This window comes from Melanostigma gelatinosum (genome assembly GCF_949748355.1).
Source record: "Melanostigma gelatinosum genome assembly, chromosome: 15".
Lineage (NCBI taxonomy): Eukaryota > Metazoa > Chordata > Actinopteri > Perciformes > Zoarcidae > Melanostigma > Melanostigma gelatinosum.
In genome coordinates, this window is record NC_136648.1 from 6,555,350 (window position 1) to 6,583,008 (window position 27,659).

The 27,659-nt window shown below is 42.4% G+C and overlaps 1 protein-coding gene across 1 annotated transcript in view; it reads right to left on the reverse strand.

Moving 5' to 3' along the window:
- Positions 1-27,267, reverse strand: part of egfra (epidermal growth factor receptor a (erythroblastic leukemia viral (v-erb-b) oncogene homolog, avian)) — a 37,209-nt gene extending 9,942 nt beyond the window's left edge. Inside the window, exons 1-18 of the mRNA XM_079285489.1 lie at positions 27,033-27,267; positions 8,459-8,610; positions 7,287-7,473; positions 7,027-7,158; positions 6,827-6,895; positions 6,468-6,586; positions 5,952-6,093; positions 5,358-5,474; positions 4,789-4,915; positions 4,586-4,659; positions 4,411-4,498; positions 4,074-4,273; positions 3,780-3,912; positions 3,244-3,334; positions 2,431-2,588; positions 1,511-1,552; positions 1,202-1,346; positions 840-962 (exon numbers count right to left, since the gene is read on the reverse strand). Coding sequence (XP_079141615.1) covers positions 840-962; positions 1,202-1,346; positions 1,511-1,552; positions 2,431-2,588; positions 3,244-3,334; positions 3,780-3,912; positions 4,074-4,273; positions 4,411-4,498; positions 4,586-4,659; positions 4,789-4,915; positions 5,358-5,474; positions 5,952-6,093; positions 6,468-6,586; positions 6,827-6,895; positions 7,027-7,158; positions 7,287-7,473; positions 8,459-8,610; positions 27,033-27,111 — 2,178 coding nt within the window. The 5' untranslated portion in view covers positions 27,112-27,267. The remainder of the gene's footprint in view (positions 1-839; positions 963-1,201; positions 1,347-1,510; positions 1,553-2,430; positions 2,589-3,243; positions 3,335-3,779; positions 3,913-4,073; positions 4,274-4,410; positions 4,499-4,585; positions 4,660-4,788; positions 4,916-5,357; positions 5,475-5,951; positions 6,094-6,467; positions 6,587-6,826; positions 6,896-7,026; positions 7,159-7,286; positions 7,474-8,458; positions 8,611-27,032) is intronic.
- Between the last annotated feature and the right edge of the window lie 392 nt (positions 27,268-27,659).

Genomic DNA, 27,659 nt, shown 5'->3' on the forward strand with positions numbered 1-27,659 from the left:
TGTATTTGTGAGGACCCTTGCTCCCCGAAAACCCAGTGCTGGAAAATATTTAAAGTACATTTACCCAAGTACTGGGCCTAAGTACAATTTTGAGGCGCTTTTACTTCCATTTAGGTTACTTTCATACTACATTCCAGAAGATAATACCTTTCACTACACTTCATGTATTCAATTGCTGTGTTTACATACAAAACATATGACCAGTTCAAATATATGTAACACGTTACTTGTAATAGAACACTTTTTTAATGCCAATACTTCTTACACCACTGACTTAACCTAACCCCAACCCTGACCCTGACTTTTGTGTCTTCAACTATAATCCTAAAACCAAGCCTTAACCCGCAAATAGGCCTTTGAAAGAATGTCCTTACTTTCTAAAAATGTCCTAACTCTCAAGGTCTGACACTTAAATTGGTCCTCACAAAGACATCAATTCAAAAGCACACATGCAAACTTGTTTTTGTTCTAAGTGAGACGATGGCATTGACTTACATTCTCCGATAACGTTGTCCTAAAAGCAACCCTAAAATAAAGGCCTAACTTTGTAGAGATCAGCCTTTTGTCTCCTTGTGAGCGAAAGTCCCCACAGTATACCGTGAAACACATTTCCCCCACAGTGAGATTAATACGACTATATAGATACACACGTACACACAGCACTGACAGTGAGAGTGGAGTCACTCATGCATGATCCGCAAAGTTAAAAATGTGTCTTTTAATTGAAAAAATGACAACAGATGAAAACACTGGTTATGTAACTCCTGAGCTCCAGCGTCAATAAAGTTCAGAGCTGGAGCGGAATTTTGAGACAACACAAACCTGAAGCATGTCATTACCTTGTAAACTGTCCCAAAAGCTCCTGATCCCAGCACTTTGATTTTCTTAAATTCGGGTTCCTTCAGAATCCGCAGCAGAGCCTGGTTTGGTGCCTCTCCACTTGGAGTCAGAGGTTCAACCAACTGTAAAAGAAAAAGTGAATATCTTACATACTGTCGTGCAAACAGCTCTGGTGATTCTTTCAAAAATGCACTGTAGGTGCAATATTCCAAAGAAATCATACAAAAAAAGTAAAATACTGTTCACATAATATGAAATTGATGGCGTGTACTGTCTCTGCATAAAGCAGGCTTGTATCTCTGTAAATGATCATCAACAGACTAACATCTGGACGTCTCCCGACTCCGTCCGCTCATCTTACCTCTTTCTCTTGGAGAAGTCTGCGCATGGTTCTCTTCCTCTTGATGTGGCGTCGGCGGAGCAACACAAACACAGACAGGCCTGCAATAAGAACGGCCAGCAGCCCACCGACTACACCGGCCGAAATCATGGAAAGGCCAGAGCGGCTGAAAGACAGGTGGGAGCAAATTTAGGAACGCAGATAGAAAACAGAGCACATTCACGAATTCAATAAACAAGGAGCGATGAGATTAGAATGTCCAACTTAGGCAAAGTCAGCATGCCAGTGTATAATTAAGCATCAGTGATGAGTGTGACTGCATTTACTCACCTTTCACCTCTCTGGCAGCCTCTGAGACCAGGTCCCCTGCACCTGTAAAGAAGTCAACGCAAAGAATATGCTGGAACCGTACCATCGTTTTTTGATTTCACACTGCATAAATCACAAGTCAAGTTTCTCTATGAAGCTAAAACAAGCAATCTGGAACAACGGTGTTGCAATCAGTGTTCATCGGAAAATCTGTAACTGTTGCCACACTTCTATGTTTCCTATTTCATTTCAACGCGTGAGTGCAAAAACAATGAGAAGATAACTCCTTCCAGCAAAAGCATCCAAGTTTTCTGCAAAAGTCTACAAGAGTAAATACTTTGAATGCATCGATCACTGGGGGGGCCACTGGGGTCCGTTTCTTTCTATGTAGTCCAACGAAACAGACGAGTTGTGGACATACTTCATCATATTTTATTTCAAAGTTGTACGATACGGCTACAAAAGCCCATCCACCAAGGACTGATTAAAGGACCATCTGGTATCCCTGAACCACAGTAACCACCAGGACACCAACCAGCCGTCACCACAGCGGTTGATAGTCCAATGTGAACATTAACTCTTTGTTCATTTCTGTCAGTTATTTGTTTTGTGCAGACCTCTATCCGTTGAATACTGAAATGAAACCAACAGTAAACAGTTATATGATTAACTTTATTTATCATTCAAATAAAATCTCTTTATATTCTTTTAATCCTATACTCCCAGATTCTTCCTATATTTTCCTATTTTATCATTAATCTCAGCAAAGATTTCCTCATGTTAGCCTCTCTCTCTCCCTCTCCCTCCAGTCTGTGCCAACAGAGCCACAGCTGACCCTTCTCGCTTGGATTAAGTAACTGCATCAACATTGCGACAGACAAATGTTTGCAACACAGAGAAAGGCAGTGCCAGTTCTCAGGTCGGCTGAACAATGATTTTACCCTTGAGTGCAGTTTTTGTGGCACAGCTTGCAAACTTTCATCTCATCTGCGTATTTCCACACCAGCATGTCGTCCTCCCCTGGCACGCCTTGGGGACATCGAGGCACACAGAACAGGCCGTCTTGGAGGTTGGCACACTTGGTACAGTTTCCAGAACCCTGAAAGAATAGTAAAAAAAAAACTATTTACAACTCTCTCTCTCTCTCTGGAGTAGTAGTAGTACATTTTATGTGAATGACTGTCTCATGGTAATAAAGCAAGCTAGAGCCATCTTCCTCATGAAGATGTAAATGTTTGGCCAAAAAATAAAACCCCCCAGAAGTGTCAGGTAGTTTAGTTTTGGAGCAGCAAACCCATGTTCACTGAGCGACTTATTGCAATAAACTTCTGCAATGTAATACTTTCTTTCACAGTGTCTACTTGTCTCGTCAATAACAACATCCTACTGTACATTCCCAGTTAGTTACAGCTCTTTAACCAGCTCCAGAAAGGTGGCCGGGACTTGTTGTTTTCAGTCAAAGACTGAGATTATGAGCATTTAAAAGTAGACCGTGAGCCAACTAGAGCAAACAGTCACACCCCTCGTCCCAAACGCAACATGCCTTGTGGCTACACTGCATTGTGGTCGAATAAGGCTTCTGTTGATGGGGAAATGGGGAGCGCCGAAACTTCAACAGATTTCATGCTGCGTAATTGCTGTAATCTACAAGAGCATGAAATATGTTGGTGACATTTTAGATTCGTAAATAATGTCCACAAAACATTTTCACAGTCATTTTGAATTGCAACAATAGTTTGGTGTGACACACATACAGGTTCATTGCAGGTTGCGGTCCCATTCATGCGTTGACACTCGGGGTGACACTCCATGCAGGTTTTATTCACGACAACCTCCCGAGGCTCTCTGCAAAAACAACAACAAAGCTGACAGACTGTCGCCGCTGGCTCGCCTCATTTCAAACAGTTACATGTGAAGCGAAATTATTGATCCCCTTTTTGAGGGCACGAGTTAAATTGTAAGCGTGTCGAGATTCAATGTTTGACAGAAATCTGCAAAGATAAACAGATGTGAGTGAACGTGCCATTTCAGCTACAGTGTTTGTCTTATATCTGCTGGAGGTTTAACTTCAAAATACCTTGGAATCGTTCTTGGTCTTTCAAGTGATTGAATAACAAATCCCCAGTGTCTAACATCTAGTCTGGAAAGCTTGTGGTATGAAAATATACTTTAAAAGGAGTTAACTGTGAAGGACACAGATCTGATGTTCAGACTGTATGTTTGTCTTAAACAAGGAAGACTGCATTTCAAAACTTAAAAGAGGGCATAACAAGACAGATTCCTCCCTTACCCCTCCAGGATGTTGCAGGAGTCAACACAGCTCCCATCACGGCTATGGTCACGGCAGGCGAAACACATGTCCGGGCCGGGGCCCCAGCAGCTGTCTGTGGAACACTTCCTGTCACAAGTGTTGTTCCTCAGGGCTGAAAACAAACATATGATCTCAAGAAGGGATCTTTCCCACAGAATTATCCAATTTTTAGATTAGAGTTCAATTATGAAATGTAGTTTGTGCATTGCGTAATCAGAAGTTTCAAAAAAAGGGTTTGGCTGAATTCTCCGTGGGAAACCAATTGCAAGTTACCACATGTGGCAGCATCAGCATTTTCCTCGATGGTAGCAGTTTGGCGTTGTGATTTGAAAAGCCCCTTCCAGTGGCTTTTGTCTGTGTAGCAGAGGTTTCGGTTCTTAAGGATGACAACGTCTCCATCGCTGATTTCTTTCAGGGAGCGAAGGCCCAGGTAGTTGATACCGAGCTGAGCCATAATAACACTGCGGCTACCCCTACCAGAGACAAAATGGTGGAACAGGAAGAGAAGAAGAGAAAAGGGAAAGATTTCACGACAGCCTTGGGGAAAAACAAATTCATTGCCAGTGATCGAGTGGTTGTGAATGTACGGAGGTCTTTACACGGAACGTACCGTTTTGTTCGTCCTCGAACGATCACCAGATTCTCAAAAGGACTGAGTGAGTTCATGTTCTCTGGCCACGTTTGAATCAACAAGTATCCTGAAGCAACACATTAGTTGTTCGTTGTGAAACTGATTAATGTGGATTTAATGTGTCATGCATTACTCATGTCTTATGCACTCTTACCAGTAATTTCCTTCACCGTCTTAAACACATCAAGCTGGGAAGGCTCCATCTTTGGTGTATTGGTATACGCATCGCTAGAAACAACAAGAATGTACATGTTGTCTGCCATTAATAAAAGGTGCCCGGTGATCTCTTGCAGTAAATATAGTTGATTTACACAAACAGGCATGAAGGCTGTAATGCTGTTGATGTCCTTGACTCACCCATAAATCGATGTGTGGATGATAGCAATGTTACCATTGATTACCGTGCAGTTTCTAAATGAGTCAATGTTGGTGGCATTGATAGACAAGATGTGAGTCAGGTTTCCGGCCCCAAGTCCATTACACACTGTGAACAAATCAGAAGAGAAAGTGTTTTAAAACTCTTGACCATACTCCGATTTTGGTATAAAGCTAAACCAAACTGAGCAAGGTATTTTATTGAAGGCAAACTGTGTTGTAGTACTTTAGTAGTAGTAGTAGTATTCAGACACTTTACCTCAGTAAAAAAAGCAATACCACCTTGTAAAGTGTTTTCCCTTAAAGTGGCATATTACTGTATTATGAAATTACTAGTGGTGCATTAACATCAAAGTAGCATTATAACAATTTTACATATTATTACGCGGATTATTTCATAACAATGTATAACATTTTAAGTGAATAATCCTATTTCCAAAAAAAGTAGAATTGTAATGAGGCACAGTGGTTGAGTAAATGGACTCACCACTGCAAACAACACAGTGTACGAGTCAGAAATAAGTCCCCAGGTCGATAGTTTAACCGCCTACCTTTTGGGCACAGTCCGTCACACTTGGCGCACTTCCTGATTCCTCCCTCGTCCACCTCGAACGTGTTAACACTGCACGTCCGCACACACGCTCCATGATCAGTTACAACATAGTTATCTGGAAATATTTCAACATGCATTACTTCAAACCAATCTAAATGTGCCTTTAAGCATTAATAACCTGTATGAGTTATACCATAGTGTGACTTTAGGTACATCATAACGATGCAGGCCTTACAGTATGCATGTAGGGTGAGTAATACTGGGACAGACTGTGTCAGTTAAACTGATGAGGAACAGTTGTTGCATTAACACGCCCTGAAACTCAATCATTTTCTTTCTGTGTTTCTGCAGTTTATAATTAAACTGAGACTAACTGTAACCACTGAATGTGTAACAGCCCTGAAGGACAACCTGGGCACTTGTTCCGCATACCACAATGTGAAAAAGCTCATAATCATGCATGATGTGTTTCATCATGCCTACCAGTTTTACTCTCATTCATCTCGACTGTCAGCTACAGCGCATGCCATAAATCACCCCCGTCTCCTACGTACAACTAAACTGCACCCCCGATGAGTTTATCCGTCCTTACGTGGGCAGCTCTTGACACAGGTGGCCCCGTAGTTGTACTTTCCAAGTGGGTTGGGTACCAGCTGGTGCAGGTTGGGGTCGTAGCGCATGAGGCCCGGGCAGGAGTCCTTACACACCCCTTCGTCCTGGAAGTCCCGACAGGCCTGCAGCACAAACAACAGTCATCCAGTACACCGGGGCCACCACAGAGCCCCGCTCTTATGATAACACTGCATTCCCCTACAGTCGAGGCTTAATCCCCAGAGCTGCACAGAGAGGGAGAGCAGACGCCGCTACTCGAGCCACTGCCAAATGAAAGATTGCATCAGCAGTTACATGTGTCATTGGTACTGAAACCAATGACAATACTTCTGATTATAAAAACAGATGCTGCAGAGTGCCGGATTTGTTTTCTTGGAGGCTTCTCATCCAGAAGTATGAAACATTCAGAGTGTTTTGTCGTTTAAGCGTGTCTCTTCCCCAGCTCCTTTATCGTATCATTACTCTTGTCAGCTATGCGAAGGCGTCTTTCTCTCACCAGACAGTCGGTGGGCCGCGGTCCTGTGCAGCCTGCAGCACAATGCTCATTACAGCAGTCGCTGGGTGAAGGCCCTTTGCATCTCTTCGAGCACTGCTGTGCACAGTTCAGCTTTGTTACTGCAAAAAAAAAAAAGAACGGGACAAAGTCGGTATAATGACCTGTAGCAAGTATTCTGTTTTCTATTTATTTTTAATTTTGGAGCCATATTAAGTCTGTTCATTTTGAGTGTTCAAATCATAGCAAAAACAACGGAGCATGGATGGATATACTGTACACTAACAATAATACACTGATTTAAAAATATTACCGATGTTTTTTTTCCCAAGATAGAATTAAACAACAGAATAAGAACTCACAGTTCTGACAGTTTTGAGGACCAGGTGCCCAGCACGAGCCATTGAAGCAGCTTGGGTCGCATTTTTTACCTGTAAAATCAGACCACAAGAAAAAAACAAAAAAAAAAACAGGGTGAAATGTTTACTTCGCACCCTTTAAATTCTTCAACATCACATGGTGAATTCCTGTGCGACCATCTGCTGTGAAATGTTTCACTTACAACGTGGATGGCTGATGGCCAACGGGAGCACCATTGTGGGTTTGCTGTCAGCGTTGACAATATCGTACCACTGTATCGTTTCCACATTGCACGGCTGGTCGGTCCCAAACTTAACACCTCCTTTAAGAATTTCTGCAAAGAAAAGCGTGAATCCGATAAAAAAATACACAATGAATGAATTCATGACAACACATCACTGTTTTTACAGCTTTATAGCAACATGTCACGGGGGAACCAAAGACATGTAGAAGTGGACTGACCTGTCAGGCTGGTCAGAAGAAGCTCACTGGTGACCTGATTTGTAGCTTTCCCATAATTGGTCAGCACAGCGAGGGCAAACATTCCCTCATAGAGCGAATGACCTCGAACGATGCGCAGGTTCTGCAGAGGAATCCTGGATGCTGTGTTGAGGGCGATCAGCACATAGCCGCCCACTTCTTCAATAGACTGGGGAAGAAAAAAAAAAAGAGAAAGCCTTGCTGTGAACCGAAGTCGCTAACGTGCAAAGCCAGATCTGAATCTGCGGGAATGGGAATTCCTGCAGTTATATACATTTATATCAAACTTGTATAAGAATGTGTGCAGCCTGAGAATGAAAAAGTGAGGGGGGACAGAAAAATAGGATTTTGAAAACTGAGGCCATACCGTCTCCTCAGTAGACCTGGAACTATTGCACGATATCTGCTGACTGTACGTTTTTGTCTGTGTTTGTGTCTCGCACGCGAGTGAGTGAGCGTGTGTGTGGTCCCTCGTCACATCTGCCCAGTGTTCACAACCTTGTCGATACAGCTTGTGTTCAAGCAAAGCTCCGACCGGAGCGTCATAAACACACTGAATCATCCGTCACTGTGGACTCACTTCTCCACTGATTTTAATTATCTGTACTGAAGGAATAAGGAGAGCCAGCGAAGATCCAGGATGGATCGTCTAGCAAACTGGATTCAGACCACCAAAGAGATGATGGAAAACTTCTCCCATCTGTAATGTGCATGTTTAGCCAGGGCGAGGAGAAAAATTCAAGAAGACAATTCATCGTCTTTCAGTGGAATCGTACCAAGATTAAATCATTTATTGTGTCATCTAAATTGATAATAACAAGCACACACTAACTCAAACTTCTCAGAAGTTCACATGTGAAATATTTTGAGGATATGAACATCGTTTCAAGATTGTAGTTTTGTCTTTTCGTCATAATTTACACGACCACTCAGTTCTCTGCGATTAACAAACTGTTCATTTTGCACTGCTCTTAGTTAAATGAGAAAATACTCAGTATTTTTCATTTGTCAAGTATTTACTGAATTACGAGAAAACATGCTATAGTGTGTATTGTGCTATATATCGTTATTGAGATGAGAAATGACCAATATCAAGATGGAAGTTTTTTGCAATACGTTTAAGCCTCCACCGCTAGAACAAGTACGGCCCTTACCGAGAGGAAGGACAGGTCACGGTGGTCCTCCATGTGGGTGACCTCCAGGTTCTCCAGGACCACAGTGCAGTTGCTGTAGGTCTTCACCATGTTCAGGTAGTGGTCATCTGTAGAACCCAGGAGGTTTAGACGGTTGGTGATGCCTTGGCATTCTGCAGGAAAAGACAAAAAAAAAGTATTTGTGTCAGAAAGTGTAACAGTGCTGTAACAGCCTGGCTCAATGTATGACTCAATGTATGTCTGTGCGTGTCTCTGTTTGTGAATTTGCTCTGCACAGTCATGACTTGGCCGACTTTCAAGTGAAAATAGCCGTTCCTGTGTTGCATCTACAATAGGAATCAAATCTCAGCAACCGAGTGAGTTCTGGCTCATGAGTCAAAGGGAGCTGGCTGTATTTATACTGGCAACGGCCTGAATCTTTCCACTGCTATGCGGGCTCGTTAAAAACAACCACTGCGACCAGCATCTCCAGGCCCATTGTGCCATTTCAGAAGAAAAGGATTTGGTCGGTGTGTCACAGATTCCATGACATTTGCGTGAGTATGTTTCATGGGGAAACTTAAGCTCTCCGATTCTCACAATGGATATCGGTCTCAATAACGTCAGCCGAGTTTAGGTACATCTGATGTTGTGGCAGAGTTCTTGACTAAAAAACAACTTAGGGGTTTACGTCAAACGCTGATCACGCACCTTCTCGACTTTTCAGTGCCAATAACAACAAAGGCGCGATAGAAAGATTCACAGGTTTACGATTGTGTGCTGATAATGCACCCTACCTGACCTTTATGCAATAAAGTATTTGGATAAGGAAGGCAGTATTGATAAGTGAAGGAGACACAAGAGGCTTTCGCTCTTATGGAGAATGTGTGACTTTAGAAAGCAGGTCGCCTTCTTCTGTTCAAGAGTCCCTCGAGCCGGTCAGACAGGTTCTGACTGGCTCTGAAGAAAGAGTCAGCTGTGTTTAACACTGTGCCACCCCTCCAATACACACACAAAAAATAATAATAAGCACTGATAATATCGTCTTTATTGATGGCTTAACTTGAGCAATAGGTAGAGAAAACCAAAAGATGCTCCTTCCTGTTTATTAGAAATGATGGCGCTGCTGTAATGTCTCTTGGGTCACATTCCACAACGTGTCTGCTCTTGACTGCAACGAAAGGTAAAACATGCGCCCAGAAATCTGAAACACACCTCACAACACCGTACACACTACAGTTAAAGTTAAATGCACTGCCGCATTTCTGATTTGCCAAATTGAAGGAAGAGACATAACATCATCTTTCAGCTCAGTCAAACTAGTATCTCAAGCCAATATTTTGTATTTTACCTCTTCCGCTGTGCACTTTGCTCACTTTGTTGATTTGAATTCACACAAATCAACAGCGATGGTGCATCGAATGAGCGAGAATCAGGCACAAACATCTGTCTCCTGCCCGCACTCTTCTTCCCCCCCCCTCATTAGTTTGTCCCTGAGGGATCTCCCTGACATGAACCTTTCAGTCCAGCAGCCAAACGCCATGGCAACAGAGGCAGACTAGCAAAGGCAAGCTGACCATTTTAATTAGGGGAGCCGTATGAGATGTAATTAGCCCCCTAATTATTACGCAGACAGGGACACCAAACTGTAATAAACAAAAAGGTTGGTTGCAGCTGTGACTATTAATCGACCTGATTTGGACATTCTGACTGACAGTTTGCTGATCGAGATGCTGATAATGGTTATTAAAGAGCGTGTTGGATTGGCATATATAGTACATCCCAGCATGCTTCCTGTCTGACTGTTTTGTTCAGGTAATATTTATAATGAACAGTAAAGGCGACTTAAGGTTCCACAAACTTCCTCCACCAGAGGTTCACACAAGGAAGAGAAGAAAAGAAAAAAAAGTTGATTGCTCAAGCAAGCAGCAGAACAGCCACAGTAAACATTCTCCTCTGCGCACTTCTTGATATCATAACTCAGTTGCAGGTGGTATATGACCTGATATTACACGACCATAAACTGACTTCCTCATCAGGCTGCAACTCATGAGAAAGAACCCAGGTCAGGCTGTGTCTACATAGTTATAACTAAAAGATGGCCTCATAGTTTTACCGAGACTCGTTTCCTTCTAACAACACAGCCTTGTGTAAATCGACTTCTCTATATCCGAGTTAGATGTGTCATGAAAGGTTGCACAACTTACAACCACCTGTCTGCATAGAGACAGACTACAGCTTGATGTGTAAAAGAATATGCAGATTGGATATTAAGGGACCCTGTTTTTCCTTAACATCTGATTCAGTCTTGACTCATGAAATTCATTACAAACACAGCTCACCGTCTGCAATCTGCTTCAATGCAAGGGTGGGGCCTGCAGTGACGTGACGGATACTGTGACAAAGACTAATTAGAGGTTGCTTCACTTCCTCCAGCTGTATTGTCGTCACAAAATGTCCAGGAGTGGCAGGTCTGGTATATCTCTGCTTTAGTACTGTATGCATGTGTGAGTGTGTGTACAGGCATGCGAGTGTGAGTGTGCAACACAGCGAGGAGTACATACTATTCCCTGGCCTGTGCCGATCAGCACCCAGTCAGAGCTAGACAAAAGACTCCATAAACCCGACCATTAGTCATCTAAGCTTGTTGAAATGTGCGGTCGCATATCACTGGTTAGATGTTTACTCGGGGACTAGCGTTGGAAGTCAAGTGTGTGTGGGTAGATATTCGTTTCTTGAGGCTATTGGATCTGCTAGACTACAGAAAAAGAGTGGCTAAACTAATTATGCGAGATAATTAGCTCATTGTTCAGGTCCACCCTCAGCACACACTCCACAAACCAGATGCGAATTTGAGAATGCACAAGCTATATTGCTGCAGAGAATCCAGGTCAAACCTGTGTGTCAACCCCCTGTGTTCCTCTCCAAGAGCTGGACATTGAGGAATAATCACTCAAATCATTTCAGATAATGCTTGAAGGTTTGTTCGTTTGCATGTTAAGCAAAAAATCGCAGGGTAACCTTACAATATACTGTGAGGTTATACGGAATCTCTCGTGACAAAATTTGAACCAAAAAAAATAGTTCAACATCTCGAGATAAATACTGATTTACTTTCTGGAGGAGCTGTAGTTGGTTGAAGATTGATGCCACTTTCATGTCTGTATGTGAAATGTGAAGCTACTGCAAGCAGCCGGTTAGCTTAGCATGAAGACAGGAAGTAAGGGGAAACAGCTAGCCTGCCTCTGTGTCGTTTAAAAACCCCCATAAAACGGTCAACGTTTTTTTGTGCAGTATTAAACATACCAGATGTAAAGTGTAAATCAGTGAGCCGGGCTAGCTGTTTCCCTCTGTATCCAGTCTTTATGCTAAGCTAACTGGCTGCTGGTTGTAGCTCTAACCGACAGACATGAGAATGTCCAACTTCTCCCTTTAAAAGCTTCCCAAAGGCAGCATTTACTGAGGGCCCACTGGATTGCACATGTGATACAGGTGCTTGTGTTATTGTGTCCATTTCCTTTATTATGTCAGCAGCGTTCGCACCAAACTTCAAGAGTAAACCTTTTCTCTCAACTTTGAAGTTGAAAACAAAAACGTATTTGACAGAGACGAGGAGGAACGAGTGAAGCAGGGTATAAAACCAAAGTCACGCAGACAAAAGTCGCAGTAAATATTTGAGACACGTTAACCAAACATGGTAAGATCAAATGGGAAATGTTAAGTACCAAAACCAAGCAAAGGAAAAAGAGTCTGGGGTAAATTCACATTCTGAGGTCTCATTTATGTTTGAACCAAACTTTGTATTTTGATGGCCATGAGAAGAAATGCTCAATGTTCACAAACGAAAAACTTTCTGCAGTAAAACCCTTCTCTAACCCATCCAATGGTTTCCTTTGGTACACTGAGCCATCTATGAAACATTTAAATCATCATGCTTTTTCTACAGACAACAGAAATGGCCCTGCCGCGCTCTCTTCCCCTCATTCACTACCTGCAATTCAATTACGCTGTGTCCAGAGTCTGATAATGAAATTATCTGAAAACTTATACATAATTAAAGGGAAGTAACAATGCTAACTGACATGACATGTTTATTTCCCTCTCCAAGTCAACAGCATTACGGCAAAGTATCTTATGTAACTCAATCTGCAGTGTCCCTCCGCTGATAGCAAATCCATGCCATGATTGATTCCCTTATTTAGAGATAAGTTGTGGTTAACCCCCTCATATGTATCTACACGTATCGTAAGAGGATGTTGATAAGATGTGGAAGAAAAAAAACCACACGCTCTGCTTTTATTGCTTTTATCGAGGTCCACTTGGGGTTGCGTCCAATCATATTTTAAGTACTCCAAATTTCACGGAATCATAAATCTCTCAAAAGGCCCCTATGAGTGAATGAAAGGTAAAAAAAACTAAAAAACACCGTCTTTCTTTGCATTCAGCTCATACTTCCGCCACTACATTTTCTGGCTAAGATTCAAGAGGAGATGAGGGATCAAATGTCATAGAATGGGAAAACCAGCAGCACAAGCAGTCATATTTGCATTCTTTAAGAGTGTGTACTGTATTTTTATAAACATACTTTGAAGTTTTACATGAAAAAAAGCTGATATCCTGCTCTCTGTATAGGCGGAAACACAATCTCCCTTTGCGTGGGAGATGAATCAATCCCTTAGAGAAAACATCTCGGGGCCTCAGAATAAGACAAATAGGGGCCAGTAAGGACAGGAGGATACCCCCCCACTTTCCCTCCCTATCCCCTGTGAATGCAGCAACACAAGCCCCTTTGACATCACAGGAAGTTGATCTTTGCACAGGGTCAGATCCAGACGGCTACCCCGCGATGCTGAACCAGATGGTAGCCGATTGTCGTCTAAATCTAACTTCATGTACGACTGAAGAGAACTGATGGAAAGGAAGTGAGAGAGAGGAACAAAAAGAAACAGAGGGAGAAAGGAGAGTCAGGAGTAGCTTGTGGTTTAGCTAAACTAGATGTAGATGTGGGACCTGGCGACCGGCTGTGGGTCGAAATGTGGAAAGGGGGTGTTAGAGCCTCACACTTGATGTATGAACGTGGCTGACCTTTTTCCCTGGCGGCTCACAAAGGGGACAGAACACTGGAGCGGCCCAGCTGTAGAACACAAGCAGATGAAGCATCCCAACGATTACGTCACATGCCCTCTAAACAGTTTAACCCCTGTGACTATACGCTGACCGGCCCCGACTGAGTTTCAGCTCAAGTCAGTGAAGTTCAGTCTGTTAAAAGCAGAGCAAAGTGACCAAATAAAGACCAAAAGGGAGAATGTTTACTCTCCGCTACTGAAGAGCACTCTCTACCAGTCAGTGAGACATTCTGTGATATCTGTGGCTGGGCCCATCACTGTGTTTACGCTCCGCCTCAGCGTGAGGAAACCGTGGATTTAGGTTCCGCACAAACACAGAAATACAGGATGTATACTCACTCTTATGCATATCGTGATCAGCATTTATTAGAGCTTAAAGCATATGAATTAGTCCAATTTAATGTTTAATTTAGATGCCAGATTGCAGCCAATTGGATTCTTAGGTTTATAAATAGCCAGCATATAGATATTATACATCTACATGGAGTTAAAGGTCCAAAGTTCACCCAAAATAAATGAAGTGCAACCCAATAAAAGAGATGTCAATGCAATTTTGTAGGACTGCTTACAGCAATAGATGGACTTTATGAAATTCAATTGGAAAATGTGTTTGGATGCAATGTCCCTGTTACTCAACAGACCTCGCAACAGTTCTCAAAGAAACACATTTTTCATAAACAGTAGTTCCAATGAAAACTGTCACATTGAAGTCTGTGGGGTATCCACAGTAACAGGGACATTTTTCCTTTATTTAAAGCTGTTGAAATCCATATTTGTATATGTAGATGATTATTTGTGATATTAAAGAGGTCTTTTATGGTGACACACCAACATACTATAGATACAGTATTCCCTCTCACTTCTCATCTGTATTGCTTCCAGCTGTTTCCAGCAAAGAAGCTGTGATGAACCGATACTACACAACACCTGCAAAACAGCGTAGACAGAAAAAGATAGCAGCTAGAGGGCGAACATAGTGTAGCATTTAGCGGCTTAAGAGTCAGATACTTTCCGTCAGGAGTTAAAGGAAAACAAGAGAGATATTGCTGTAACAAATGCCAGGTGGCCCAAAACACAAAATCGAATCATCGCGAATGTTATATGTCTACACGATGTGTGATGTTATGATAAGATGTCAATGCTGTTTTTTTTGTCAAAGATGTTGTCACTAGATTCCGTTCATCTCTATTGTATTAGGGTGGAGACACACATCTCAAAGCCTGGGCAAATAAAAGCAAAACTGCTTGCATGGCTTCATACCACCACAGGTTTAATATGTGGGTATTAATATGTGGTTATTGACTTACAAGAAGAGCTTTCATCGCATTCATGCTGGTTATCATTTGAGCTACTGCTGTGAATAATCAACACTCCACATTTGGCTCAATAGTCAATGACGCATTCATTACCCAATAGTGATATCCATAACCGAAGAGATAAATAACCCATAAATGTTACAAGAATAAATTACTGGGCACAAAGCTGATTTATTGGAGTTACTCAAACACAGCTGCACTGCTATTACTCCCCAGCTGTGACCGGTATATGAGGGGCCCAACGTGATGGCCCAAATAATCAAACAATACATATCATTAGTCAGGAAATGCTTCCACATGCCCTGTTGGAAAGTCCATTAGTCCAACCAAACAATCCAACTCCTGTTACCCAACGCTCACACAACCTCCGTTAGCCCCAGCCCCATTTAAATTCCAATAATGCACCCACCATTCTCCAAATGTTCCAACATTAAACCCACTTCCTCTTTAACGTCCAGACATTCTCCCCATTGAAGCTCGTTCTAGCCAAGACAACCCCCACTCCCCCTCTTTTTTCTCTCTTTCTCCTTCCCTGTTAAAACCATACTCCTCTTCAATCCCACAGGAAGCACGGGAGGAAGACTGGAGAGGGAGTGGGCGGCGAGCACACTGCTGCTAACTTCACTGTCCCCCCCCCCCTCCCCCTCCCTCCCCCTCCCTCCCTCCACCGACCATCACTAAGCCATGCCTGGAAAAGAAGAGCAGACGAAGACTGAAAGAAAACCAACAACCTCAAGCGAAGAAACCCACACATTTCACACATCATTCCAGCAGCAGAAAACAGCTGTGATTCGGGAATCCCCCTGTTGGTTTAAGCGTTCCCGAGTGCAGAGCAGCGGGCCCATATTGGTGCACATCAAGAGAGGACAGATAACTCTTACTCACTGGACTCCTCGCTCCATCTAAACAAAAGGAGATAGACGCTCCTTGAGGTCGCCTTTCTGCTGAAGGGTTTCTTATTTTTAGCCGATTGCTGACAGGCTCATTTGTGTGTAAGGTCTAACCGTTGTTTCGCAGTGTTGCCTGCCAACAGCTCTGTTCCTGCCTTAGTCACTCTTCACAGAGAGAGACCCCATAAAAGGAATATTCCGCAAAAGGCGTGGGGTTTGGTTTGGATTAGTAAACTGCCCTCTGTTGCTCAGACCTTACTCACTATTTCGACCTCTGGTTTACACATCAGCAGGCCTTTAAATCCACCGATGAGTAGTTTCTTCCTCATCCACCGTGGCAGAGGGCAGGAGTCAGGGGCAAGTGGAGCTCGGGGGAATCAGTTCGGACAGCAGAGGAGCTCTCGTAATTTTCAACACTCCGAAAGGGTATTTTGTTACATGCTGCGTTGTACTCGCCAAAAGCGTGACCAATTTAAGAAGGCAGGAAAGCTCGTAAAAATGTAGCTATGTCTTCCTGTTGACACATCAAACTGAAATGTTTGAAATGCAGCGAGGGGTGCCGCTGCCAAGTCCTCAGGGGCCCCGGAGTGCTCCGTTGTAATCTTCAGAGTAATTTCAAAACAATTCTATCGCCACTGAAATAGTGTGAGCAGCAGCGACTGGCAGACAATGGTCCTAGTTTTTCATCAAACACCTCTCCAACAAGCCCACGGCTCAGATTTCATCCATTGTTAACGCGTGGGGCCTCATCCTGCACCAGAAAAAAAACACGGTCAACAAAGCTCCGAGACAATGCGGTCGCTCGTTTAAGATGATTATGACTGAGGAAGGCGGGTTGTTTCAAGGCCGCCCCCTCACTACGGAGACACAGAGGGGCTTTTGCACAACCTATGGCCTGGCTGCTTTGCGTCAGTCAACAAAGTCATCAGACTTGGCAGGCTGGAACCTTTTCTCGCTATCAGCTGCACTGCTGAACACAAGGACCCTGGCTAAGAACCACTGTCTATGAAACACACTCGAAACTCTTATGACCGCTCCAGAGAGTGGACGATCTGTGTACAAAACCTTTCCAACATTATAGTCATCCAATGGCCAACCAAAGGGACAAATTGGCCAGTTACCAGTTGAATAGCAGACAAATGAACTATCCATCTCCACTCTGAAGGTGTCATGGACGAGAGGCCCTTAAAGTTTAGAGGAAAAATGAAACGTAAACACTCTACGCGGCGAACACCATTTAATGAGGAAGACTGTGTGAAAGGATCAAAAGCTCCAGAACAGCTCCTAAATGGACCTTGGGATTGTTTTGTATCAGTTACAAACAGCTCAACAGATGTAATGATGTTCCCAGCTACAAATTCTGGATCTCATTTCGGAAGTTTTTTAAATGACCAACATGTGCCAAACATTTACAGCCCAGAATGATCCATCAGATTACTTTATTTTTTGGAAGCATAAGACATAAGCAGCACATAAAAAAAAGTGTCTAAAATGCTGACTTACAAAGCCAGCATTTTGTTTTGTGGGTTGTTTAAATGTCCTTTGACCCAAAAACTCAATTAGAATTTGAGTGTTTTTAATCTCTTGGAAATTGAATGGGTGACTGATTATTGAACTAATGCCGGGATAAAAACTAAACAAGTGCATTCATATTAAATAATCCCAGACTGCCTTCTAATCAGCTCAGAAAGATGTTGATATAGTGGATATACTGCAGGTCCACAGGGCTAATCCTTGCTGCCTGGCACTGGTCCAACTGTGCACTCCAGGGTATTTGTACCAGGGAAGCCATTCTCCACCTAGCTACACAGCTCAAGTGGTTTGTTATGAAAATGAAAGGAGAGTAGCAGACATTGATCGTTTATCAGTGATGCTTTAAATGTCATAGGTCTGTACTATGATGCAGTGCATGGGAACGTTATATGGCCTCCACTAATGGCTTAGTGGGCAATCTTGCAATAAGAGGGTCAGTTCCACCCTTTTTTACGTAGAGGGAAACATTGCAAGTGAAGGAAGCAGAATTCCTTCTCTTTTACAGGCCTCTGGCTTTAATTATGAAAGCATGTGGATACAAGATGAAGATGTTCCGCTCAAAGTCCCACCAGGAAATCAATTCTGAGCTCAACGAAGCATTGGTGTTGTAGAAACTTACCAGGCAATTAGAAAAGGTACTACAGAAGGCGTGTTGTGTTTAGAGCACATTATGTTTTCGTGCTCCGGGAGTTAAACAAATCGACTCTGCAGCCGAGCCCCTGCCACCGCAACAATACCATGAACAATGCTGTCAACTCGTCTATAAATGGCTTGGATGAAATACTTTTTACGATGCTGATGAAATCCCTGAGAAGTGTTGTTGGCTTGTAAAATCCTGGAAGCATGGTGAGGGAAGGGCTGACAGCTTCTTTTTCAAACTCACCCCCGCCAAAGTACACTGCCAGCAGCCGCCTTCATCATTGTTGTTGTCGTAATTCAAACAGCTATGTCATGAGGAGGGACGCCTGTTAGTTGCATGCCAGAACTATACTTCACTGGTCTATGAGGAGATTGCAGTGCTTGTAGTTTTGGAGGCAAACCTTTCGGCATATAAAAAATACAAAGGATTTGAGCATTTAGTCCCTTTTTAGCCACACATGGCTCTAGAAGGCAATGTCAGTTGGTTCTTCCAACACTTTTGACCAGACTGAATTATCTCAACTACTATTGGTTGAATTGCAACAAAATTTGGTGCAGAGAAGATGAATCCAAATGACTTTGATGATCCCCTTATATTTCTTCAGGTAATACTTATACTGTACATTGACAGACATTAATGGTTCCTAGAAGGTCAATCTAAGACATTCTCTAATAATCTCGTGCATGAGGTTGACCTTTTTGTGTGAAATTTCTCCACAAATATTGCAAAGACTCCCGTGAAATTTTGTGAAAATATTCATGTTCCCCTCAAGATGAATTTTAAGAACTTTGGGAATCCTTTTTTTTTTTCATTCAGTGCCATCATCAGGTTAAAATTAAATTCGTCAAATGCTTTAGTTTATGACCGAATACCTACAAAATGAATGACCAGTCCATCAGCCTCAGCTGTGCTTTGTGTTTAGTGCTAAATAACAAACGTCAGCATGCTAACGCACTAAAATAATATGAACTTAGACAAACATAGCATGTTAGCATTGTCTTATGGAGCATTATAGCATGTTGACGTTAGCGTTTAACTCAAAGTGCAGCCTCATTGAGCCGCTAGCATGGCTGCAGACTTCTCTTGATACCATCGTCCATCGCAAGCCATTCATTTTTATGTATTAAATGCAATAATCCAATATAAAACTCCAAGAAAAGCTAAATAGATTCTTATAACTAAAGAGCCTTAACAACTTTTAGCACACAGGGATGCCTTTCTCATTGTTTACACAGAGCTGTAAAGTCATGTCTACATGGCAAGCTAAGGTCAAGGAAGACAGATAAGCCTGTGTCAAAGAAGACAAAATCCTGAATAAAGAACCTTTTGTCTTGGAGTTGGAGACTTGGAGTGTCTACAAGGAAGGAGACATCCACTAAAGTTTGGTCCACACATGAGCCAGAGATGCTGGATGAGAACTGATTTAATCTCATGCTCTTTCCTTTTTCTTTGTCAGTCATGGTATTTGCCTCATTATTTTATCTGGCCACCCATCCACTATGGATATTGGCTCATTTTCAGCCTTTCAACCATTTTCTGTAGGAGAAACTCTTGTTCGGAAGCCCAGGGAAGCTTACCACAACAGGCACGCTTGTAAGAGAACTCAAGCTTTGCACTCTGCAACATGTCAATACCAGGCCCATTCAAAAATGTGACAGGGGGTCTAGACGAGAAGAAACCTGGAGGCAATACAGGTATCAGTTAACAAGAAACATGTCTGAATATGTTTTATACTTGTGAGAAAGTCTTTTTGGAAGGCAAATTTCTTGTTTTCCAATGTGTTCCAACAGTGCAAATCAAATCAGCAAATTAAAAACCATTCTTGTCTTAATGCTGACATCAAGTGCTGCTGAAAGCAAGATACAAGATTCTAACGTCACTGAAGTCATTTGTCTTTATTTCTTGCAGAGGATGCAGTTAGTATTTGGCAGGGTCATCAAAGACATGACGAGGCAAAAGCCTTCTGTTTCTATTTGACTAGTTGTTACTTGCCCCTACTATCTTTTCAATAACGGAGAGTCATACACTGTAGATCTTGATTGACACTCTACCGCGCCCTTGCAACGGAGCATGTAATGCCTTAACCACATTGGCAAAGAAAACACGATTTTTCTAAGTCGTCGAGCGATGGAAACCATCAGACTTCATAATGAATATACATAATAATTATGGATTCTACAAATGAACTAGATATCGTTGTTGACGTTAACATGTTCATCATCTCTGATGCGTGGAGTGCTCAGCTGAAGTAAGTTCAAGTCATGTCAAGCAGTGCAATGTACGTCAGTGTCGGTTTTCCATTGTTGCACAGGTATGAGTGTGGAAAGAGCTAAACCCTTAAGCAACACACTAGACCAGAGTCAATACAAACTTCAGGTTTAAGCTGTTAAGGAGCTCCTACATCCTTTTAATCAGGATGTGAGGCAGGAAGCCCCCCCCCCCTCTTTACACTGCAAAGGTGATTACAAATGAAACATCCTGGATCTACATGCTGATTTCTTTTGACAAATGCAAAAATTCATTTATTGAAAAAATGAAATAAATCAACCGCACCCTTTACGATTATTAGGCTAATGGACCACACAGGAAGAGGCTAAAGGCAAGTTTCAGAGATCAGCCACCACCCATCAACCAATGCTTTCTTCTGAAATGTGCTGAGCTGGAGACTTGTTTGTGAAGCTATTGTTCCCTTCCCTGTGGGGGATTCCTCTTTTGGGCGAGCACCGTTTGAAACATTGCTCCTCAGAATGACCCTTCGGTCATCGGAGAAGATGCCACACCGAAGTGAGGTCTTTGGGATACTGATGAGGGACTCTCATATCCTATTTGAATGCCAAAGTGGAGCAATAGAAACTAGAAAGACAGACTGAGGCCCACTTGATGAGTGATCAAGGGAGGGCACGAATTTTAAAGTCAAAGATCTCACCCCATCCTTCTGATGTTTGTTTACGGATCCTCGACGTTCCTGTTTTTCTCCCTTTGCTGGGCTTCTTCTTTTAATCTGTGCACTAACCCTGTCCATCTCATTGAAGTCTCGTACATGTGCATGGTGACACGGAGATCCATAGAGTTACTTACTGAATACAAATCATGATTTATCTGTGAGGGGAAAAAGGCCCCCAGACTATTCCTGTTCCCTGGCCTTTCTGAATTGGAAGGAGCTACAAATTTCTCTTGAGCGGGTTCGAACGATGGTTTTCGTCCGAGCTGAAAGTCTCCGGGATGGAAACGTGTTTTGTTTCCACTTTGCATCTTTACCTTCACCAGTAGAGCTGACTTACTGTCTCAGCAGTTCCAGCCTGACAGGACACATTCGAAAACTGCTTCGTCAAACGCATGAAAAACAAATAATTCATTCAACTACTGAAATTAATTGGTAAGAAATGTTTCAGTTGCTGCAAATGGAATAAATGTCAAGGGTGTGCTTTGGCAAATATCTACAAACCAGCCAACCAAAAGAGAACGTTGTTTTTCTTTAATTAAACCCCTATATTGAGCTTAAAGTAAGTCATGCATTTGTTCCCACACTATGTTTCAGTGGTTAGCGGTCCACTGTGAGCTAAAACTAATACTGTTAACATAGAGTACAGAAAGTACACAAAATGAGAGAAAGTGTTTCTCTTTATGGATGCTTAACATAATGTTTGCAGATATTTTCTTAACTAATTGTTGGGTCAATAGATTGTAAAAAAAACCCCAATAAATTCCTGTTGACATTTTCTAGAGCTCACGTCTTTAAATAGCTTATTTTGTCCTGCGAATAACCGTCGTAAACCTAGACATTCAATTAACTATCACATAATGCATGTGATGCATCTTAAACAAAGCGAGAAGAATCAGAAAGTAACGTTTTTCCAAAGATAAGGTCATAACAATGTTCCCGCAAAAGGCAAAAGAATGAAACCACACAGAATAAACAGCCTCTCACCTAGATATCCTGCAGGAGATGGACACACATAGATTGGCCTGTGGCCTCTTTTCCCTTTTAACACGACACTACGTCTGATGAGGTGGGAAGATAGCGGAGGTCCTTTTTTTCCAACGTGAATTCCTGGGTGTCTTTCCACTGGCGACTTCATGCACAGCCAGTGGATCATGGAAAGGCCATAAATGCAGCAGATGACTTTGTTACCATGTACAAACAAAGGACGCAAATCAGTTCAATGAGTAACCACATTCACTCACTTATTCCACGCTGGCTTCTCAGTGGATGTATACAAACTACAGCATGGATTTTAGTAGCTGCAATTAAAACACAATACACACTGGTCTATTTTGGTTAAGAGGTCCAAAAAGAAGCACTTTCAACAGGTAAAATCAATGATGTAGCAGGCAGCATCTCTTAATAAAGAGTCATGGCAGACATGAGAACAATGCAAAAAACATTACCGTTTGTTTTTTCTAGACATAACAGCAGTGGAACCAGACACGTAATTAGCGGTTACAGAATTGCAGTAACTACTTGATGTTAAGGGCTACACAATAGATTTACTGTAGCCGACACGTTGTTACAGTTAAAAGTAAGAAGAAGAACAAAAGCTGCTTCACTTCTGTGTTCCATCTCGATGACATGCACGTCTAGCCTCGGGTGCGTCTGGTGCCGCACGACACAGGCCTCGGTCGCTCTGCAAAAGTAGCAGTGCTGCCAGATAACCTGCCCCTCTACAGAGGTGCTATTGTCCCAGAGTGAAACCAAAGTCCTTCACCTCACTAGCAGCTCTCCAAATCTCCACCACTCAGACACGGTGGAGTTTATCAAAAGCTGGGAGGGAGGGCGTCAATGAAAGCCAACTCCCAGGGCCCCGAAACAAAAAAAAGGCGTATTTCCAACAATGGCTGCAGCAGATGGAAGTCTGGGAAGGTCATCAGAGGATCTGCAGAGACACAGCAGCAGCAGCAGCAGCACCAGGGCCACTCTGGACCCTGAGACACCGACTACAGGTTCTAGGATTACACAGGATCATAACCTGTATTCCACAACAGACATCCATCTAATCCCAGAGAGTGGGCTTTAATGAAAACAAAAGGTATGGTTTCCTGAAAGTGATGCAGGAAAAAAAAAAATTAACGACTGATGAGGAAAGCTGGCTTGCTCGATCCCAACACAACACAGAGGGAAAAGCACTTACTCAGGATGCTGAAATGCACTGCAGGAGTGACATTTTGTCATGACTCAGCTCAACTTTTGCAGGTGTGCAAGCACATTTAAATGCAAAAAAAGGATGGCGCTGGACTTATATATACATATATTATCTTCCAATCTCATTCTGTGTCCAGAACTTGAACAACCCATTAACTCTTGGAAAAAGCATATTGATATTTAAGCGGTTTACCCTGTGCCCACAGACAGCGGGGGAGCCTCGCATCAAGGATTATGGGTTTAGCTGTTGACATGCCCCTGAGATTAGTTTGATCTTTCACAGGTTAACCCAGTTAGAGAGGCTCTCAGTTCACCTCACATCTGTGTCCGTACTTTGGCCGCTTTGAAAAGCAACATTGGACAATGAAGGGTAGAAGAAATATTGAAGCGTATAATAAAACAAATGTAAACATCACATCAGGTGTGTATCGGCCGGAATCTGGCCGGAATCTGGCAATTCAATATATATTCAACATATTGTGATACATTGCAATTTTAGGAAAACCGTCATAGTATTAAGAACACACCCTATATGCATAAAACGTGAGTAAAAAAACGATTTAATGCAATATGAACAGTGGGTTCTGCATCGCCAACATCATAGCACTACTTTGAGGACAAACAAAATAAAGTATTAATTTAGTTCATCTTTACACGTAAACTATTAATTAAAAATCAACAGTGTTGTTGAGAATCGCTGCAGTATCACAAAGTATAATACCACAAGGCTCAATATTCTTCCGATATTTTCTGAAACCCCTGCAGTCACAAACAGAGGGAGTCCAATTGATTCCGAAAACCGTTTAGCATTTCATCTGGGAAATAAATCACCACGGTTATTACTTGTGGCTGGCTGCCGGGTGAAGCTGTGGGCATTATTTACAACCTCCCCACAGATGATGACAGTTAATAAACTGAGCATGCCAGCGCGCGGGACTAGGAGCTTTTCTATTATTCAGCAGGTCCTGTCTGACTCCCACAGAAGCCATCGCGCCCTGGCAGGCTGTCGCCGAGCGGAGGACTGTCAGGTGACTTCCTGTGGGACGGGCTGCTCGCCGTCAGGTGCATTAGAAAAATCTCACATTTATTTCCAAACCGCCTTAATGTCCTTCCAGAACAGGACTGCAGCTAGAGCTGGGCTAAACGACCATGTGGGAAAGAATCTGTTGATAATTATAACTCCATTCCTTTGGTCATTCATCTTTGATTGGCAAAAGAAAACACTGGTCACAGCTGATTTTGATAATTTTAACTGTCATAAATTACTCTAAAAACGTTCCCCCTTATGACTCTTGCTACACCTGTCAAGTTGTCCACCCTCACACAGCGCACATGCAGTTGACAGGGATGACTGCGACAGATTTACCACTCGGAAACCGCAAGATCGCACCCAAAACACACAACAATAGGATCTGTTGCTTACTCATGATCTCCATCAATTTGAAGTTTTTCTCAACTAGAAAATGTTTTGCCACTTCTCAGTGTAAACTGCAGATAGACACGACTAATATCGATCAGAACAGTCGTCCTTCCCCGAAAACCATGCATCGCCTGTTTTGGTGATTTTAGAATAAGTCGAAGGATTACATGCTCCTTTGTGGGGCTGAGGAAATTATCCTCCTTCTTAAGGCTTATACAACCTTTCAACCCCCTTTGGATTATCTCAGAAATGCATTGTCACTCAGCTTCGAACAAGACTGTTTTTCTTTCTGTTTGATTTGATATTTTGAAGATACTTTGCTTCCACTGTAAGGTCGATGTTATATTACAGCAGCTCGAGTACTGTACCATTTTAATGACTTCACATTTTAAAGGAAGAAATCATGTTTACACATATTCATTTTGGTGGATTTGCAACCGACACATGCAGAAAGGTTCAGTCAGTATCAGTACTCCTTTATCATTCTGACAGACAGAACAACAACACCTCAGCTTTTCAAAATAAAAGTTGTCCAATGTTTATTACCGCAATATTTTCCAAACCCAGTCTTCATTCACTTATAATTCGTTTTGTTTACACATGATCAGCCCACCGGGAACATCAACATCCAATAGAGAGGCAAAATGAAACCAGAAACTCATTTGTAACGACACTGATAACTGAAAATCCTTCCATGGAGCATAGACCTTCTCCGCAATATGTTGTGTGGCTTATTAAGGAGTTTTATTTTGAGATAATGGATAAGCCAACTGGAAACTGATTGGCACAACCCCATGAACGCATTGTTGCACCCTCCAGCTACTATGATTTAATCAATATCAAAATGTGTGTTACTTGTGTTTATCAAAGTACAAAACAACCCGCATATCCAATAATTGGTTATCTTTGCAGCTTCAGTTTGGAGTTTGACATATTCTTCAAATGACGTTTTAACTGTTATGGACACTGCGTTCTAGGAGAACATTGTTTTCCACATAGAAACATCTGTCTTAGCCTCTGGCCAAAAACAAAAATAACAACAACAACAGCTAAAACTGTCAGACCATGTGGCAGAGCTCGTACTTTCCCTGCAAATGGAAATGAACAGTAATTAAACAAAATTTGACTGCATACCATCATTACAGCTGTTCATTTCTAATCTTCTCTGGTCTTAATAATATTCTAAAATCCTTATTTACTGCGGGAGGCTTGCTGCAGTGTGAAAGTCGAGTTTGTTTAGATGCCCGGAAATATTTAGGGACTCTTGTCTTTTTGGCTGACAAACACTTTTGATTTGTTATGGTTCTCTGGAAAGCGGCACTGGTTGTTACTTGCTGGAGCAGACGGGAAAAGATGCAACCTGCACGTGCGCTGCTGACACCAAACACGCCGCGCTTATCTGCTTATAAGGAGGAACAACAGCACAATGATGATTCATGATAATAGGAAGTTACAACCATTAGGGAGTAAAGTGATAATTCTGGTCACTTTCTAACCCGACATCTGGCCTTTATGAGCTCTGAGTCACTCGAACTACATGTGGAATACAGATTTAAATATATTTTTTTATCTCACACTGTAACATTGAGATGTAGCTGCCTTTCCGTGCTTATTTTCCAGCCAAATCTGTGTCGAATATCACCTCGGCCTGGAGAGAGGTGTTCTTTTCATGAAAGAAAAAGACAAAACAGCGAGGAAAGCATTGCGGTAGCAGTCAAAACACTGCCATGTCCTTTAAAGAAATAAGATTTCTGTGACCTTTACTTCAGGGCCAAAAGAAAGCACAAACACAAAGCAGAGCAAGAGAAACCAAGAAACCTGTTCCTGCTGCTTCAGCACTTGTTTTCATACCTTCATCAGCCTCCCTCCATACCACACTTTCCAGACTCTCTTTGTTTTAATCACTCATGCAAGTAGGATGAAGTGTCTTCACATTTTCATCTAATTTCCTGTGAGGAGCAGATGCAAACCGGGCACATGTACCATTTTTTTTTGTATTATTATGTAAGAGGATGCTCTCAGAGGGAAAAGCAAATGAGAAAATGTGACACGGTTTTCGTATATGAGAAATTGGTTAGTGGATGCATCAAAGAGCTCTTAGTGTGTGTTTGAAGGTGACAGCATCGCTCTATTTGTTCTATTTTTGCCCACAATTAGGTCAAATGCTGCATAAAGACAAAAGCTCACACTGCTCACTGCTTTTCGCACTTTTAAAATTGGCCAATTAATCACAACTTCCCGGGAAAAAACACACGCGCCAGTAATGCTGATCAATAACTATCTTAACTGAACGCCAAACTTTGTTCGAGCGCCTCTGTGTAACTTTTAGCAGGTCACAGACTGAACACAGCGAGACGGTCAGAAACTTCTCCCACGCTGGATCAAGTTTCCTTGCGGCTTTTTGAGCGGTCTGTGATTTCTGCGAGATGTATTAATGGCAATGCCTGAGAAGCAGAGAGGAAAAGCAAAAGCCTGCTGCTGAGTATTGCAACCCAGTCACGTTGATGTTGTTGCAGCTCGGCGGACATACCTTTCCTTTCCGCCAGAACACAGCAGCCCAGGCACAGCAGAGAGGTGAGACTGAACCACTTCACGAAACCAGTTGCCATCGTGTTTTTCGTCAGGAATCCCGGTGAGAAGGTGTCATTCCACACCAACAACACGCGATATTCCGCTTGTTCAAAACTCCAAAATCTTTTTTCTTTTTTTTTTTCTCGTTAAGTAAAATACTTTTTACTTCTCTGGGAAACTCAAACTTTGACAGCTCCTCCTCCTCGCGGATATCTCAAGCAGTCCGAGCTCGTGCAGCGAGTACAGACTACTGGCTGCTCTGACGTCAGCAAGAGGGAGGACAGATGCGCCTCTCACACTGCTCAGGTAACGTGAGGCAGACTGGAGGCTTCTTTTTTATTTTAAGAAAGAAGCGTGTACTCTGCGATGAAGCAACACTATTTTGGGGAAATGTTTTGCAGTCTGGGAAAGTACACATAACTTGTATCAACACAGGTACAATGGTTATATTTGTTGACATTCAGTTCAGTCAGTGAGTCATGAACTGATAATCATTTACCGTCTTTCGATGGAATCACAATGTGATGAAATCATACATCGAGATGCCGTCATGCAAAATGACGTAATCTATTATGTCAACCACATA